The following is an 18,950-nucleotide window of genomic DNA, read 5'->3' as shown; positions in this document are numbered from 1 at the left end:
GAGAGGGAGCAGGTCCGGGCGCGGGTCTGCGCGGCCGCGCGGCGCCATGTCGGCCAAGGTGCGGCTGAAGCGGCTGGAGCAGCTGGTACTGGACGGGCCGCAGCGGCACGACGCGGCGCTCAGCGTGGAGGCGCTGCTCGATCTGCTGCTCGGCGTGTGCGGGGAGTGCGGGCGCGACGCGCCGCTGCGCCGCGACCGCTACGTCTCCGACTTCCTCGAGTGGGGTGAGCCGGGCCGCGCCGGGGCGGGGTGGGGGCAGGGGGGGCCCTTGGCCTGACCCGACCCGACCCGACCCGACCTGACCCTCCGGCGCCTGCTGGCACCCCGCGGGGAGGGTGGCTGTCAACGGGTCTGTGGAGCAGGCCGGAGGGGCGAGGACAGGGTGCGCTGCCAGGGGGGAGGTGGTGGCGGCGCCCAGGACAAAACAGGTCTCTTGCAGCAGGGAGCGAGTGGCTTGGAGGAAGCTCGTTTGCAAGGCAGAGGCCCCTGGGCACTGGGGAAAGCGCTGGTGGCAGCCGACTTGTGGGCCCAGGACTAGGGAAGGGCAGCTGATGTGCAGCAGGAGAAGTGGTTGTAGGGGAGTGGGCTGCATATGGGGGCACCTGTGTTGTGCTGTATGTTTGAAAGATCCTTCTTTTCCTTTTATTAAGAAAAAGCCAAGACTTCCTTAGGGAGGAGGGTGTAGCGGGGTGGGGTGTCAGCAAGAGCCAATGCAGGTTGTGAATGTTTCAGGCCGGCACACTCGATATGGGACAGCTGGTTTTGCTTCATTTCTGAGGCGACCTCCACTCTTTGTTAGACACTAACAAACTAAGAGGATTCACTTCCTGGAGTCTTCTGTTGACGTCAGTAATGCGATTGCCAACTGAATAATTAACTACTTTATCGCATCTGCCTTGCAGGGCTGCGGCCCTGGATGCATCGATTATGTGTTTTGTGGCAGCTCGGTGTGCTCTCTGCATGCTGGATGCTGCCTGTTCTTTAAAGCCATTGCTTGCAATACACTGAATTTGCATGAGGAGACAAGTAGTTGGATATAACGGTAGCTAGACCCCGTTGATGTGGTTGTCCTGAAGGGAAGAGAATAGTTTGGAGTTAGATGGGTGTCTAGGGGCTGAGATGCTTTCTCTACTTTTGGTGATAATCTCCGTCTTGTGTGACTTCGACAGGCAAATTTATTCAGTTACTCGTAAAATTATTTCTCCTAGTTTTTATTTATCAGACTCTTTGAATTAAATATGAAAAGGTTGCAGATATGATCAGATGTATGGCAGGAGTATATTTATTGTTAAGCTAGACTAGGCCTGTAATGCAGAGTAGCTCTTTAATAAATAATGGAAATGTATGCAAGTTGCCCTCTGGTGATACAGTATAGAGGTGCAAGCTTGTACTCCAAAAGGCTGCATGGAAAAGATGCAGTACTGTATATGTTGCATAAATATAAACTTCCTTTTGGTGCAGTTAAGGTTAATTGTACACATCTCACAGCTCCTCCAATACATGTCCTGAAATGCCAACTCTGGAACACCTTTCACCTGTGCCATAATACCCTTATTATATGTTTTCATTGACATGGTTCTTCAGCACTAGGAACATTTTCTTTTATTAGCTGGAGGCATAAACATGGGCTCATCTTAATCTTCCTCATTGTGTACTTTGCAAGCTTAATTACAGCTTCAGCGATGTTAAGAGATTATTCAGGATTGATGTGCAGAACTTGATTGAGCACTGTTAAGTGTGTGTAGGATCAGTATGAAGTTGTAGTTAAAATGTGGGCTACACTGTAAATGGATATTGGTGTTTTCTCATGCTGGTTAGAGGGAGAAGGAACTTCCTATGGACAAAATAGAGTCTGTCATAAATCGGTGAACATATAGTGTGTGGACATCAAGATACAGTGAAAGGCAGCTTATAATTTCTTTGCTATTTGATAGATATCTCAATATCATGCAGAACAAATTAAATGTTAAATGTTAGTTGTAGAATTTTTGGGGCTTTTCCTTGATGAGGTTGAAGCATGGTTTTGTCCTGGAGGGGCATGGCAAAGCCCTGTGGCTTGTCGAGATGGAGGACGTGGTTGAGATGTGGGGATAACTGTGGATGTGCACAGGCCAGCAGGTCTGTTTCTGTCTTTCTGAAGCCCAGCTTAGTGTAGTGTTGGAGGCAGTGTCGTGTATTATATCTACTCTGCCAGGCCAGCCACAGCCTCGCACAATTGCTGTATCTGACAGACCTCCAGAGCGTCAAAAAGTGGGAGAGCCCCTGGTGCTGGAACTTAAGGCTTCTCTCCCAGGAACCCTGGCTGGTACTTCCTGACAATCAATGCCACAAGGTTCAGGTGAATCTCACCATTTCCCAGTGCAGTAGAGTATGAGGGGAGGCAGTTTTTTTGGAGCATCTTGTGACTTTAGTCCCACTGAACACAAGACCCAAGAGGCTGCCATCTTAACCCAAGACAGTTGGATTTTGTTTTCCCACAGGAAATGGAGCTGTTGGGCATATTGTGTTCCAGCTGAATCGCATTCTCCATTTGGGAAAGAGGAAAAGTTGCATCAAAATATCTTTTAGCCAAAGGAAAACGATCTGATCTAGAAGCTCGGAGAAGCATTTCAGATCTCCTATTTGTCCACGTATTTCTGTTTATAACTCCCATTATCATTCTCATTACCATAGAAGATAAGCATGTAATAGCCACACCATTTCTCAAATGAAGTAATTGAGAGAGTGCACAATGTTCTTACCGGGATTAATGTGGTGTACTCTGATCACATACATTTGGAAATGGTCTGCCAAATCTTTGTGCTTGGTGTTACTGTCTAAACATTACTTTAACTGCTGTCCGATACTCTTCCTCCTGAGCCAGTAATAGAAAACTGAGTCCTGACTGGAGGGCCTCTTGTTTTAACACTGTCCCAAAGTCATCAGTAAGACCCAGGAGTCATGACTCTCAGGGTTCTTCTGTCATCTAGTAAATAAGCATTTTTTTTCTCCACTGTATTGAGTTCTCATCCTTATAACAAAGAAAACAAAAAACAACTCCCCAAAGTTACTTTAATAATTTAAGTATTATACATGTCAGAGATGGAGATCTGAAGGTCGTGCTGCTGACCTGTGTGCTAGGAATGCCTGTAAGGAAGAGGCTGCTGTAGTAGGAAGGATCCAGCTGGGTTGCTCCAACTAGTCCCCTCAGTTATCATGAGCTATCTAACTTTTAAGTGGCCAGGGGCTGTCTGCCACTGCCTCTGCTATGTTGTTGCCCATGCGCTATGCTGTCTAGAAGTCCCCTGGGCTGCCCTGCCCTGTCCTGCTTCCATGATTCATGGTGAGGGCAGGAAATGAAAGCTGGCAGAAAGAGGGTGAGCCTTGAGACCACAGTGGCAGTACTGGAGAACAATGGGGGAGCCGTGCCCAACTGGGAGCCTAGGGGCCATGAGTTACCCATCACGTGCCACCGGCTGGACAACCCTGACTTGGCATACGGGTTCAGCGGCCTGTCCTCTTTCTCCTTCAGAAAATATCAAGCCTCAGTAGCTTACTCAGCTACTGGGGATGAAACAAAGAGAAGGTAACTGGGCTGATACTTTTTGACAAGGACTTGGCCCCAGTAATTCTGGCACAACAGCTTTTTCCTGCAGCCAGCAAAAATAATTATCTCACATGGTAAAAGTTTATTGCAGTGTCAGAAGTTTGTTTCAAACCTTGCACCTGACATGTGGTGGGAAAAGGTTAGAGTTTAGCATCCTTTTTTATTTTTGCCTTGGTTTTTTAACCCTTCATATTAATAGAATATTTTGGTTGTGAAGTCATACAGTTGCAAGGTAAGAAATCCACAGGTTACTTAATTTTTTTCCTCTTGATACTTTGTAATGACACTGATTACAAAATATTTTTCTACCTGGATCTTTCCCAGTGAACAGGATGATCATGGCAGGGCATAAGTAAGGTTGCATGGGTGACTATAAATCTAACATTTCCTTACTTGGTTTCTTTGACTTTGCAGCCAGTGTCAGTAAGGTCCTTCTAACTTAACTTGTTCATAGGTAATATTACTCAAATTTGCATTTTGCCAAGAAAATACTTTATTTGCGTCATTAAAACTTCTACAGTTGGCACCACTTAAGCCTTATCAGTATAAGCAAACTGACTGAATGTCAGTGTAGTCAATGAAGTTCATTGCGCTGAATCTTTTTTATCAGCTGAAGCTGAAATAATCCTTTCTTGCAATACAAATACTTCACTTTTGGGGAATGATGGGATAGTTTTACAGCTATGGGGGCCAGGGGAGAGAGAATGATTTAAGTACTTGAATTGCAGAACTTAAATAGTGTCCCTTGTTAGATTCTTCCTCAGGGAGATACTTTCGTTTTTTGGTTTCTGTCTTGAAAATTTAATATGGAGAAATGCTAAGTCTTAATACAGATTACTGTTGGAGGCCTTTTTACCTCATCCAGACACCCTAAACCTGTCTGTTTAGATTTTGTATATATGGTTTGTTGGTATAATTTGAGGCAACTTGAACAAACAGTTCTGACAATGGTTGTATTAAGGAAACAGAGTATGATTCAAGTTCTGAAAAGCCTAATGCTTGCATTAATTCCAGATTTATCATTAAAGACGCCTTGAAATCTTGTGAATAGACTTAGAGTAATTGTGTTGATTTTTGTTGTCATTGGATTTGTGTACCTCAGAATAATAATATGGCCCCTCAAGGAAACTTTATTTTGTAAAAAAAAGACAAGCTTTTTACAGTTTTTCTAATAAACGTTTGTCTAGGGCAACGTAAAGGTGAAAGTTCATGAAAATCTTTGTTTAGGCTTGAGGCAGGTTTAAATGTCTCCCCCCAACTACATGTGGAAACTTGTATCATAATGCAGGTATAACTATTTAGCTGTTTATTCCACAATCTCCACTGTGGTAACTAAACACCTAAATATTTTCTTTGAAAGTAATTACATCAGTGTCTTGGGTGATCTGAAGACTAATATCTTCAAAGTGGCATTATAACAGTCTTTTGCTACTTGAAAGTTATCTGCAGTATATACAGTCTCGGAATTTTTGCATTGCATATGGATAATCTTAATTTGTTAAGCTTGCATTTTTACAAAGACCGTATTAGGTATCATCATTTTGGAAAGTATATTTTTAAATAGGAAATGGTGTCTGTTTTAGGCATGTCCTTAACTTTAATTGTGAGCAGTCTCAGAAATCAATGGGTACTTTTAGGGTATACCACAGGGGTAGGCAAGTATTTGGGCTGGAAAGTCGCCTGGAGTTTTGGTGAGATCTTGCTGGCTGGGTGAGTACTCCCTCCTCCCACCCTGCAGCCCACAACAGCTCACCAAAACTCACTAAGTGGTAGATTGCTAGTAGGGGTGCACCAATAAAGATTTCTTGGGTGATGATACAGATAGCTGATTATTAACCAGCCATATTGGCTGGTACCAATCTGATAACCAATTTACAGGAATGCAGCACAGCAGCTTGCAGAGTAGTGCCCTGCAGGAAAGTCTCTGGAGGGGAAGGGGCCTGGGGGAGGCAAGGGGGTAAATGGGGCAGATTGGAGCCCCCACAGGGAGGCAGTGGGGAAGGGGCAGGCATTGCCCAGCCAAGGTGGTGAATGGGACGCCAGGCCTGGAAGTGGGACAGAGCTGCGGGTGGCTCATCGTGTGGTCCTGGGCTCAGCGGGCGGGAGAGAGGCAAGCTTAGCTGTGCAGGGCAAGTGGCAGTGGTGGTGGCTGTGGGTGGGGCTAAGGAGACCGGGGGGGCACTATTTCTCTTCCTAGTACAACCCTGCTCAGGGCACTCGGCTTGGCTCAGGGCTCCCAAAAGAAAGTCAACAGAGCAGAGTGCCCCGAGCAGGGTTGGCACGGAGGTAGGGGCTATAGTCCCCTCAAAATTTGCCCTAGTGCCCCCATAGCCACCCCTCCCAGCACCACTCCATGCAGCTGTGCCCTCCTCACTGCTGCCTGCTTGGAGTCCAGCCCCGATCTAGCTTCCCCACTGGGAAGAGGCTGGCACTGTCCCTGGCTCCACCTCAAGGGTGCATGCAGCAGTGAGGAACTGTGTACCCTGGACGAACTGCCCATGGCTCCATCCTGCTCCTGGCCCTGGGGTTCCATTCACTGCCCTGGCTGGGCGGTGCCTGCCCCTGCCCTGCTCCCTTCCTTACCATGGGGTCTTCCCCCTGCCTCTTCTCCCCCACAGACTTACTAACAGGGCGCTGCTCTCCAAGCTGCCCGACTGCATTCCTGGTTGTGTGCCTGCATGCGGCATTTATTGGTGACATTATCGGCTACACCAGCCGAAAAATGCCAATAACCAATAATGTTAATTTCCTTTTATCGGTACTGATCTGATATGTGACTGATATATTGGTGCACCTCTAATTACTAGACTGATCTGGATAGAGCAGGTGGGGTCTCCCCATCCAGACTGGCTTAGGGCACTTTTGGTCAGGGGGCAGGTGGGAAGGGGGCCACGGGTCATAGCAGCATCTGATGGAGGGGGCAGGGGAGCTGGGATTGTGGGGTGGTGACAGTGCGAGGCCGGGACCTGGGGCAGAGCTGCAATCTACTCCCAGCACGGCCCCATGCTGTCACTGCTCTGAGAACCTGACCTTTCCCTGCCTACCCATCCCGTTCCTGGACACGGCTCCTCACCTGCCCATGGCCCATCCCATCCTCCTCTCGACCCAGCACACCCTGTTGCAGGGGCCAGTCTCCATGGAGACTCTACCTACTCCATTTGGCACCCCCGGTGCTGGGTGCATGTTGGACGGGCCAAGTTGCCCAGGCAGCAGCAGCCGGAGGGAACCAAAGCTGCTGGGAAATGGAGTCTGGCCGCCATGCCTCCCCAGCCCTGCTGTATGCCTGGGGGCAGTGGGACCAGCTGCACATGCCATAGCCTGGGCTGCCCCCCACACCTGGGCCTGATGGGCCTGAGGGACCCATCGTGGCCCAGATAAAATCCCTTGGCTGGGTAGATCCAGCTCACAAGCTGCATTTTGCCCACCCCTAGTATAGCATGTGCATGAGTCTCTTTAGATGTGTTAGAGATCTAAATGGTGATCATTCTAGTTATTGGGGACTTAATGCTGAAACAGTATTTAATCAAGACCTGCACTGTCAAATACATCTAGTATTTCTGCATGCCAAACTGGAGACATGTATTAAGGACTCTGATTTTTCTTGGGAAAATGCTGAGTACTCAGTCTCTGGATACAAACCCTCTAAAAATATATGCTATTCAAAATGATGGGCCAGATTTTTATATGATTTAAGGTCACATTTTCACTACATATACAAACGGCTAAGTAGACAAAAATTAGAAATGAGCATTTGGAATGAATGCTTTATTCCCACTTCTTCCTTTCCACTGTTTATCCCTCTGAAAGATGGTTAAATGTGAGCGGTAGCTTTTGTTAAGACAGATCTGCACACACTGTTTTACTAGCAGTCTATAATTTTTTTGAAACTGATTTAGCCAAGTAGCATAGAATCCTATGTGGATACTTAACTCAATTTAAACCATGGTTATGTTGGTTTAGCTGGCATCATCATTAAATTTATCAGTGGAGGCTAAGGTAATGCAAGCTAGTTTTAAACAAATAAAAACTCCCATGTGCACATTTGTATCATTTTAATTAAATCACTTCAAAACTTAAGCCAAGTCTACAGACAGTGCAGCTTTCTCAGTCAGGAGCATGAAGAGGTGTGAAACCCAACCAACAAAAGTCCTTAAACCATAGGAGCGCTTGTACTGGCAACATGACATTACATTGGCATCTTGTATATCTTTTATCAGTTTTGGTGAGTGGTTATTACCAGTATTTTACTTGTTCTAAGTGTAACTTTGCAGGTATAACTGTATATACACCAGTAGCTATTTCTGTACTGGTACATCTCTCTTCAGCTAAGGCTGTACTTCCATTATCAGGTACAACATCGGTTTATGAAGTTTAAATAAAAGGTTGCTTATATATACATACCATATTTGCTTGAATGTAAGATGACTCCCCAGTAATTAGCTTCTGTATATGGAAAATTTATTAACTTATAATTTTTTCAGAATAGAATCCTAACTATTGGAGGTTTGCCTTGAATTTGTCCCCTTCCACTGCTACAGCAGGGAAAATAAATCTGAGGGGTCAGATAGCCCCCTTGCCCTCAGTTCCCTGCAACTTCTTCCACCTGCAGCCCATATTTTCTTACTGTCAGACCTTGGTCTCTCTGAGCACATGGAAGTACAGGATCAATTTGAAAACACTGACCTTGAAATAAACGTTCTTGTATATTTGCATATATAGGTACCCATAGACTTCATTCACCCAGAATTAATGCGCTGAACCTTATATAAAAAGCAGCTATGCATGATATTAGTTCAAAGCCAAAAGGCTAGTGATTTTACCAAATAGTTCATTGGGCTGCACCCCAGCCAGAGTCAACAGCATTTCAGACCATGGTCAGCACTGCTCAATATGGATGTGTATTCCACATTACCTTCACACCCCAACCCCAGAGGATTCATATGCTAATTCACCTCCTCTCATGACTAGAATCCGGTGTTATTGTCACGAATCTTGGGATTCTCCAAAAAGTTGTATGCAGATGAGGTGCAGGGCAGCCTGGTCCAGCTCCATCTTATGCAGGCTGGGACCACGCTAATCATACACGTCAGACTGAGAGAGGGGATGACAGGGATTCTGGTGAACCCTGGGGCCCTGTTTGGCAATGTTTGCCAGACATTTAAGGCTGGTGAAAAAGCAGGAGTAAGTGGAAATGGGAAAGAAAGGCAGAGCTCAGCTGTGGGAATGACAGGGAAGTCGAAACGTATGCAGTGTAGTAGCTTACCATCACTTGAAATAGTTGGCATGGAGCAGGACTGCACTTATTGGGCACTAACATACGTCTTATTCAGATGGTTGCACTAGGCTATCATTGTGGTAGGTTCCCATCAGCTTGGATGCCCAGTCTGGGCTATGTACTTCATAGTCATACTCAGTGTTGGCTGTGTTTAATCAGCTTCGTAGTTGGTTTCCATTACTGCACATATGCTTTGGCAGCAGTTTAATGATAGTGTATTTTTTTGAGGGTTCCCTGTATGTAAATGTAAAATGAAGGGCTTCCTCCCTGCCCCCCATGCTTATTGGGGTGGGAAAATCTTGTCTTGTATTTGACTAAATATGGTAAGTAGCCATTGATGTGTATCTCATGTAAACTGGATACTGTGAAGGTGTTTAACTTTTGTTTGTGTGAAAATATCCTATCCCCAAGCTACATGCCTTGTAAATTAAAGGAATTCAGTACATTTCACAACTGTTATGACAATGTCAATCACATTTTAATAAAATTTGAAGATCCGGTGGGGAATGTAGTAGTAATGGATGGCAGCTTGGGCAGCAGTGATCACAAGATGATTGAGTTCAGGATTCTGAGGAAAGGAAGGGTGGAGAGCAGCAAAGTAAGGACCTTGGACTTCAGAAAAGCAAACGTTGACTCGTTCAGGGAACGCCATGTGCAGGATCTCCTGGGAAGCCAGTCTGAGGGGGAGAGGAGTCCAGGAGACCTGACTGTTCTTTAAAGAAGCCTTACTGAGAGTGCAGGAACAAACCTTCCCAATGAGCAGCAGACCAGTGTGGCTTAGCAGGGAACTCTTCTGTAAACTAAATCACAAAAAGGAAGCTTATAAGAAGTGGAAACATGGACAAATAACTAGGGAATAATATAAGAGCATTGCTTGGGCATGCAGGGATGAAGTCAAGAAGAGCAAAGCACAATTGGAGTTGCAGCTAGCAAGGGATGTAAGGGGTAACAAGAAGGGTTTCTATAAGTATATCTGTAGCAAGAGGAGGATCAGGGGAAGTGGGGGTCCCTTACCGAATGGAGGAGGCAACCTTGTGACAGAGGATGGAGAGAAGGCTCGAGTGCTCAATGCCTTCTTGGCCTCAATCTTCACAGGCAAGGTCCGCTCCCGGACTACTGCACTGGGCAGCACAGTTTGGGGAGGAGATGAACAATCAGCAGTGGTGAAAGAACAGGCTACAGATTACTTAGAAAAGTTGGAGATGTACAAGTCTGTGGGGCTGGATGGGATGCACCCGAGGCTGCTAAGGGAGTTGGCTGATGTGATTGCAGAGCCACTGGCCATCATCTCTGAAAACTCATGGCAGTCAGAAGAGGTCCCAGATGATTGGAAAAGGGGAAACACAGTGCCCATATTTAAACAGGGGAAGGAGGAGGATCCAGGGAGCTATAGACCTCAGTCCCTGGAAAAATCATGGAACAGATTCTCAAGGAATTCATTTCTAAGCACCTGGAGGAGAAAAAGGTGATCAGGAACAGTTAGTATGGATTCACCAAGGATAAGTCATGCCTGACCAACCTGATTGCCTTCTGTGATGAGATGACTGACTGGGGAGCAGCTCTGCAGAAAAGGACCTGGGGGTTACAGTGGACAATAAGCTGAATATGAACCAGCAGTGTGCCCTTGTTGCCAAGAAGACTAACGGCCTATTGGGCTGCATTGGTAGGTGTGTTGCTAGTATGTCAAGGGAAGACATTATTCCACTCTATTCAGCACTGAGGCTACATCTGGAGTACTGTGTTTAGTTTTGTGCCCCCCACTACAGAAGGAATGTAGACACATTAAAGAGAGTCCAGTGGAGGGCACCAAAATGGTTTGGGGGCTGAAGGACATAAGTTATGAGGAAAGATGGGGGGAATTGGGCTTATTTAGTCTAGAGAAGAGGAGACTGAGGGGGGATTTAATAGCAGCCTTCAACTACTGAACTGGGATTTGCCTGGGATCTAGTTGGGGATGGTCTTACTGAGAGTACCTTGAGCAGGGGGTTGGACTAGATGACCTCCTGAGATCCCTTCCAACCCTAACTTTCTATGATTCTTTGATATGTCATATCCCATCTTTGTGTCTCTCTGACTTCACTGCACCTTTTTTTTCCTTATAAGCGTGTTCTGTCTCTTTCCTGCATTGCCTTTCAGGTCAGTTCCCTATATTCTAGTCTTGTCTTTCTTCTGTTGTGATGTCTCCTTTTTTCTCTGATGCTTATCCATAGCATCTTTTATTTGTATTAGTCCTGGTCTGCATATTTTGTGTGGCTAGATTTATTTCAGTTAGGAGTTTGACCTTTGTCTACTACTGACAGCTTCATTCCCAAGAATGCAGTTTTATTAGTCTAAAGGTACTTTCCTATCAAGATACCTTCCTTCCCTTCCTGTATAGTAATAAGCTATACCCACATGTACAACTGTGTATATATCTGTGTATGCACTGAGCTGTTGTCACTTAAAATCATAGAATCAGAGAAGTAGGGCTGGAGGTGATTTTTATAGTTTCATAGATGTTTGGGTTGGAAGACACCCTAACAGATCATCGAGTCCGACCCCCTGCCCTGGACAGGAAAGAGCGCTGGGGTCAGATGACCCCAGCTAGGTGCATGTCCACTTCATCTAGTCCAAACCCCTGCCTGAGGCAGGATCATCCCTATCCAAACCATCATATACAAATCCATTATCTAATCTCCGAGTAAAACTATGCATTAACCGTGACAACACAAGGCTTAACACCCTAACCTGTCACAGGTAAAGCAGGAGGACCATGGCAGCCAGCGTCTTGCTGTTGTAAAGGTTATTTATACATATCCAAGAGATCCCAAGAAGGAGGCCACATCCCCTCTAATAGAGACGGAGGCAAAAACCCCCACAGTCTGTACCAGTCTAACCATGGGATAAGATTCCTTCCTGGCCCCAGATATTACAATTTGTCTGACCTGAGCAAAGGGGCAAGGCCATCTAGTCAAGAACCTCTGGGTTTAAGTTCCGGTAGAAGTGCTGGCACACCCTCGTCAAAATTCCCAGCCTTGCTGCCAGCCAACACTCAACACCTCTGTGGAAGGCTTTAAGAAAAAAAAAGCAACAAACCACCCTGATACACACAGCAGCCAGGATGGTGGCAGAGGGATGGAGGGAGTGGTGGAATTCCTTCCCAGTGCCATGCAACAACCGGCTAATTAGTTGTACCAGTATAAAGTTGTATAGTTGTTGTGCGTTTATAACTAACTAGGGTAGTGCTTCAGGGCTGGAATTAAAATCATGACCACATAATGCCAGGAGCTCACCAAACAAGGGGTTAGAGAATCATTTATGCCCTAAGGAGTTTTTAACCTAATTAAAGACAAGACACAGCATGTATCTGTAACATCGGGGAAGGACGGCAGTGATCCTGGTAATGAGATCATGTAGTTACATAGATGAACAATGTTTACAAGGTAGGGGTTCTGAATTACTTAAATTATATACGGTACTTCTGGCTCATCCTGTTTCCTTCCCTTATGCAGTTTCTTGAGCCGCACCCACCTCATCCATTAGAGTTGGCAGCTGTACTGCTAAATGCCTAATGTCCGGAAGCCTACTTGAGAAAATGTTTCATGAAGGATAGGGGCACTGCCAAGTGGAAAACCGGTCTGTTAGCATCATCCAGTAAAAAAGGATGGACAGGTTTAGGAATTGTACTATCCAGCCTGTCTCTGTAAGGTGTTATTTTAATGATCCCTTCCTGCTATAACGGTTTCTTTCGCCTCATGTTCCTCTCTTTCCCTAATGTTTTGTCAGCTGAGGGTAGATACGGGGAGCATTTGTGCTTGGCTCCTTCCGTAGCCTCCCCCTGCTGTTTTAGCAGCACAGAGCACTGCTTTTCCTGCCTCTCTCTCTCTTTTTTTTTTTTTTTAATTAATTCTCCCCAATGAAAAGCTCCAGTGGTTGTCTCTGCTTCGCACATAATTTCCTAAGCAGTAACATAAAAAAACTGATCTGATTCTTGTTGCCCGTGTGATTCTGAATAGCACCAAGGAAAGCTGGGGGTTGAGCCATGCTTTAGTTTGCTGTAGCTTGGGGAAAAGCAGGACGTAGCAGCAACGACGTGAGCTACATACAGTCCTACGGGAGGTGCCACTGGGTAAGTCTGTACTTTGGAAGAGCAACTTTGACATTATTAGTGATGTAAATGTTGGTTTATTTCTGTTTATTTTGAGAGAGCTTCAATTCAGAGACTGATACTTGCTTCAGGAGAGAAGAATGATACTTGCTGGCTGTGGTCTGGGTATATTTTTTCAGACTCTGTACATAAGGACCATGTTATACCTCTTACATAAACCTGTCATTGTTTTTACTAGAGGATGGTAATATAGTGTCTTGTAGTTACTTATGCAAAGTCTGTAGCCTACTCTGGAAATCTAAATTAAATGAAGCATTTGCCTCTCCTTAAAGAGAGTTTCATTTCCATCTAATCTGGCCTGTTTGAAAAACACTGGTAGCCTGCAGACTTGATGATATGATGTTTGATTGTTCTTCCATGCTGGAGCATCAGATGTATTTGAGAAAAGTGTATGAGTGAAGCATTGTGGGGTGGTTTTGTGTGGACATGACTGAAGTGAGATGGAATTGGAGGCTCCAGCACGTGCCTTGATATAGAAGAATTGCCCAGAGCTCCAGAGTGAAGACTGAGTTCCATTTTGCACACGAAGCAGGGATTCATCCTCTCTGCCTTTAAAGTTTGGCAAAATGTATGCTTTTATTCATACATTTACTGAATCTTCGAGTGTTTTTTCTGAGAATTGGCAAGTAAATCTGTTAACCAGTCTTGCTACAAGAGAGGAAATTATTAAAACTAACAATGTCTTTATATCTAACTTGAGCTTCTCCAGGAATTTTAATGTAACTGTTACGTGGTATCATGATAGGGTAAAGTTAAGTTTGTTTGGATGCGTTTATTCCATTTATGTGTCTGGATTTTTATTGACTCCAATTTGAACTCTGTTTACCAGGTGTAAAATGTGTGCCTTTGTGATAAGTACAATATTCCTAAAATTTACCCTGAGGGTGGTGATTCTTATCTTCGTCTAGTTTGTGCGGTTTGATTTATTTGGCCAGGAAACGCATAGTAATCGAGTGGTGCATATGTTAATTTACTGAGCATGGGACACTGTAGCTTGTAACCCGGAAAGATGCGTTGTGGTCTAGCTTTATCTCCTGACTTGACTTCTACTTAAAATGGAGCCTAAAATTAAGGTTGGATTTTTTTTTTCCTAAAAATTTAAAATGTCCAGTGAGAGACAGTTTACTGCATCTCAGGGTAAGTTGTTCTGGCATTAGTTACTCCCTTCTGAAAAAGGAGTGGGTCATAATGTGATTAAAGCAGCATGCATGTGCAGTATCCTAACTCTGCCTCCACTCAAATTCATGAGCATGTTCTGTTTATGGCTCTGTACTTTGAGACAGCTTTTTAAAACTTTCTTGTAAACTTTTTCTTAAATGTAATATATTTTAACTGCCTTAATTCCAGATCTTTTTTCCATGTGTAGGAAACAGTGATTATATAAAACTTTCTTGAGTGTGTGTTTCCCTTTAGGATCTGGAACCAACTTTCAGGGGAAGTGGTGCTGGCTCCTACCTTGGGGGTCTTTAAGAGAAGGCTAGACAGTTACCTAGCTGGGGTCATTTGAGCTCAGTTTTCTCTCCTTCACAGGGCAGAGGGTCGGACTAGAAGATCTGCAAGGTCCCTTCCAACCCTACATCTATGAATCTATCAATCTTAATATAGTTTCAGGTACTGGTCTTTGGTAAAAAGCTTGAAGCTGCTTAGAGTTATCTGTACACGTTGGCAAATAATTAATTTGCTTGAGTATTCTAAAACAGACCTACTCTTTATTAGGTCACACTTTATTTTAAAGTACATAAAGGGTTGTTTTTTTCTCATTGATAAAGTGGTCAATATTAATGAGATCACCAATATTTACACATATCAAATATAGTTTATCTCATGAATTTGTCACAAGTCTTTGGCATTTCATTTTAGTTTGGTGAGAGTGTTAATATTAGTAAGCTTATAACCAAGAAGCACTAATTTAGTTTTGATAACAACTGGAAGCAACTAGATCCTGTTGACATTTCACTTCTGTAGAAGTGATCTGTTGAAATATGTTAGGAAGCTATGAGGTCAGTTTCCTTCATGGCAAACTGGTGCCTGAGCTGGCTTAGCTAGGTTTCATCTTTTTTTTGAGTATGGCTCTCTTTGTTGCCTGGTCTGTAGTCTAGATAATTAAAACGCTTTAATAATTCATGACATAATTGCATATTATGCAAAGAGACTTGCCCAACAGAGAGACCCAGCATGATTCCTTTGTGGACAATACAGGTTTACAGTTTTCTTTGCTTCTATGCATACTGGATAGATCCATAATGTCCTTAACTGCCTGATGCAGGGGTGCTCAACCTCTGGCCCACAGGTTAAATGCAGCTCACAGAGCCATAGCATGTGGCCCTTCGGGCTCCTCACAGGTCTGGAAATTCGGCAGGAGGAGAGTGTTGCCCATGCATCCCTTCCCCCCCACCCGCAGCTGGGCCATGCCCCTTTTCCTCTCCACTGAGCTGGGCCAAGTTTCTTTCCCCTGTGGGGCTGTGTTGGGGCTGGTCTGCCCTCTTGCAACAGGCACCAGTGAAATTTGCCTTAAGAAGTGCGGGCCAGGCACTTCAACTCTAGGATCAGGCCCTTATCAGATTCAGCTGCCATCTCTGGCTGAACCAAACTCCCTGGCTTTGCTTCTCAAGCTGGGTGGCCAGCTATCAGCACCTGCTGAATCAACAGAGAGCCCAGCTGGCTCTCAGCTGATTCAGCAGGTGCTGCTAGCTGACCACGTAACTCAAGAAAGAGGGCAGGCAGCTTGGCTCAAACAGGGTTAGCTGAGAGCCCAATCCTGCTGGAGCTGAACTGCCTGGCCCTTCACAAGCTGGGTGGGTACAAAGTCCTGCAGCTAGGTAGATAATAAAGATTTTCTGGATAAGTACATATCCTGGGGAAATGTGGGGCCTTTCAGTCCTGAGGCTACACATTTTTGGTGCTGTACCCTGTAACAGTACAAGATGTTTGTGTTACCTCTGGAACGTGTTTTTAAAAAGGCATCTTATTACAAATGTTACAATCTAATAGACAAAATTCAGTAATTTTGCTATTAAACTTGCCCCTATCTTGTTAAGCAGAGGACCTACATAAACCAAAATATTGCCAAATGTCAGGGCCTTCTAGAAATCACTATTCACAGTAAAGAAATGGGCAAATCTATGAAACTGCTTCTCATATTTCTAAACAGTAAGTAAAGCTGGAGAGTAATTTATAAAAGTAAGAACTTGACAATGGTGTGCATTTGTTGAACTTACCTACAGGAGCATTTGTGTATTTTAAACACTTTTTGAAAGTGTATCAGTATTTACAACTACTGAAGATTATTTTGTCAGTTATGGTACAGAGCAGTGAAGACGAGTATGCTCTGTGCTCCTGAAATGGGTCATTGCAAAGCTTTTTGAAACCATCTCTTTTTTTCTGATGAGCATTTAAAAATTTCCAGAAGTGAGAAAATAAGGAAACATTATAAAAAAAAAAAAAAAAAGATGTTTTAGAATTTGCATTCCAGACAGATGCTATGTAGGTACAAGAATACAGACATCAAGTGAGCAAGCCATTCAAATGCTGGCTTTCTGCAACACCCCCCCCCCCCAATTTCTTGTGGCAGTGAATTTGTCTTTTGGTAAATGTTGATTCCTTTTAAAGCTATAGATTTCTTCTCTTGTGGGCTGGTAAGAAGCGCATCTTGCATACTACTTGGGTTCTGTCATTTGAATTACCTTCTTGTAACACTTGACAAATTCCTGGCTTATCTAGCTGGAATCTTCTGCTCTGTTGTCAGTATTACAGTGCAAATAAGTTATGGTAAGTTGGCTACTTCTGGGAGATTTATCTGCAGTACCCAGATACAGAAGTGTGCCAATTGTTATGTTACTCACAATTTTCAGGGATAGTTTCTTACTTAGTCACTTGCCATGTAGAAAGCAGTGATGTCCCTCAGTGCAGTTCCTGGTCTAAAGGTCCTGAATTTATGCAGTGTACTCTGAGGATCCTGACGAAGCAGGAACCTTCCCTAGTTTCCCAATAAAATAGATGCTTTCTCCTTAGATTCATAGAACGTCAGAGCACAGTCCTTTTAAAATGATTGATGGCCTTGCTGAGCTGAAAAATTCTGCTCTAAAAAACTGGTTTCATGTACTGTGCAGGTGTGAAAGATTCTTATCACATGTCACTGTGGTCTTGGATGGTTAAATCCGTAGCATTGCTAGATTACTAGAATCTTGTCTGATGTGTAAAGGTGGTAACAAGTTCCTATGTCAGTAGAGAACTTCACCCTCTATGAACGCTGTGGTCCTTGAAGTACCTCTGAATGTTACTGGAGGTAAGTGTGTGTGTGGGGAGGAAGGTAGATTCTTTTCAAACTGAGTTATGCTGTGCGAGCCTAGAGGTATGGTTCCCCTTTCTGTCCTTAGTTTCTTCTAGTCTTTATTATAACTCAGTTTTCTAGCTTCACTTAATTTTCTGACTGGCCATTTATATCTTTAAAAATTATGCATATTTTAAAGAAAGTTGAACTTTATCACTCTGCATGTCTAATAGCAACATTCAATTTGTAAACCCATTTCTGATGTTAGAAAACATTAATTCTAATGTGTCATTGGTCATATTAATATTTGTGATAGCTGTTGTTTCAAGTGCATGCTCTGACAGCTTCAGAATAAATCTAAATATTAATGCTTTATTGGAAAATGCACTGAAGTAATTTTACTGTTGGATCTGTGGTGATCCTAGAAAGCAGGGGTGCTCAATCTCTGGTTTGTCATCTGGCCCTTGGAACTCCCCAAAGGTTCAGGAACTTGGTGTGGGGGAGTGGTGGCAGCATTAAATTGACATAATCTGTTACTGGTCCCCCACTATTACATTTCCAGATGTTTACAGACCTTTGGGAAGCCCCGTGGGCCAGATGGTATGGTGCAGTGCATGTAGGATCCAGAGCATGTGGGGCTATAAGCAACTGTTTTGGTGTTGGCTTGGATAGCGGAAGGTAATGAATTATCCCTCTGTGGGAGAAGTGATCAAGGTCTGCTTGTTACTTCAGCCTTCCATCTGGCCATCCACTGGATTTTCTAAGAGGATATGCTAACTATGTTTCACTATTTTTGTCTTAAAGCTTAGCAGTGAAAAATGTTGCTGGACCTAATTTTTCATGGGAAAAGAAACCATCACTGTGTATGTTGTCAGTCTTTTGACACTTATTGTCCAGGAATAAATGTCTGTTCAGACCTATAGTATTAATATCTGGCTTAAGATGTAGCAGTGACATTAAATGCTTTTGAACTTTTGCTGCAAAAGTTTACACTGTAATTGGTTATCATTGGTAATAGGGTCCTTTCTTCCCCTTCAACTCATGTAAAACCATTTAACTGAGAATGTAGATGGGGCAACTGCTTTCAGCAGTGTTTGAGAGAGTGTGATATCATACTGAAGGCTTTGTCTTGGTTAAGAAATTGCCTGTTATAGAAACAAAGATGGATTTAAATGACTAAGTGAACACTTTGCTTGGATCTCTTTATGATATGCATTGGAAGCAATTACTGATATGTGCCTAGGACTTCAGAGAAATGAAAAGGAGAAAATTATAAAAACATACCCCAGGCCTTTCTTTCCAGAAGGCATGGTAGATTTGTACCTTTATAGGTGGGGGTCTGTAGATTTGTATATTTTATAGATGGCCTGCGGACCGAATCCAGCCTACCAAGTGATTGCATGTGACCCACGGCTGCCCCCAGCACTCTGCGTAGGGCCAAGCCCTGCCAGGCTCAGCCCCTCACCTGCCAGCCCTGGCTCTGGCCAATGTGCACAGTTTTCTAGCAGGTCTACCCCCGGTGCAGCTGTAGCCACCTGGGCACCGCTTGGCTCCCCACTGCCTGCAGTGGCTCCTCTTCCTCCTGCCGTTGCTGCACTCTGCAGGCAGGGGAGAAGTTGCAACCAGATGGCTCCTGCCCCAGTGTGTGGGGCTCCAGCTCTAGCTCCCACCC

The 18,950-nt window shown here is 44.3% G+C and overlaps 1 protein-coding gene across 3 annotated transcripts in view; it reads left to right on the top strand.

Annotated features, from left to right (window-relative positions):
* The first annotated feature begins 6 nt into the window (after positions 1-6).
* The window catches only part of CDC42BPB (CDC42 binding protein kinase beta), a 124,597-nt gene continuing 105,653 nt past the window's right edge, over positions 7-18,950 (top strand). For all 3 annotated transcript variants that reach the window (XM_019552548.1, XM_019552547.1, XM_019552545.1), the window contains exon 1: positions 7-224. In XM_019552548.1, the coding sequence (XP_019408093.1) occupies positions 47-224 (178 nt within the window). In that variant the 5' untranslated portion in view covers positions 7-46. The remainder of the gene's footprint in view (positions 225-18,950) is intronic.

This window comes from Crocodylus porosus, unplaced genomic scaffold (assembly GCF_001723895.1).
Source record: "Crocodylus porosus isolate Cpor-Errol unplaced genomic scaffold, CroPor_comp1, whole genome shotgun sequence".
In the NCBI taxonomy this organism is placed as follows: Eukaryota; Metazoa; Chordata; order Crocodylia; family Crocodylidae; genus Crocodylus; species Crocodylus porosus.
Note: the sequence above shows the minus strand (reverse complement) of the source record. Positions and strands in the feature narration are given on the sequence as shown.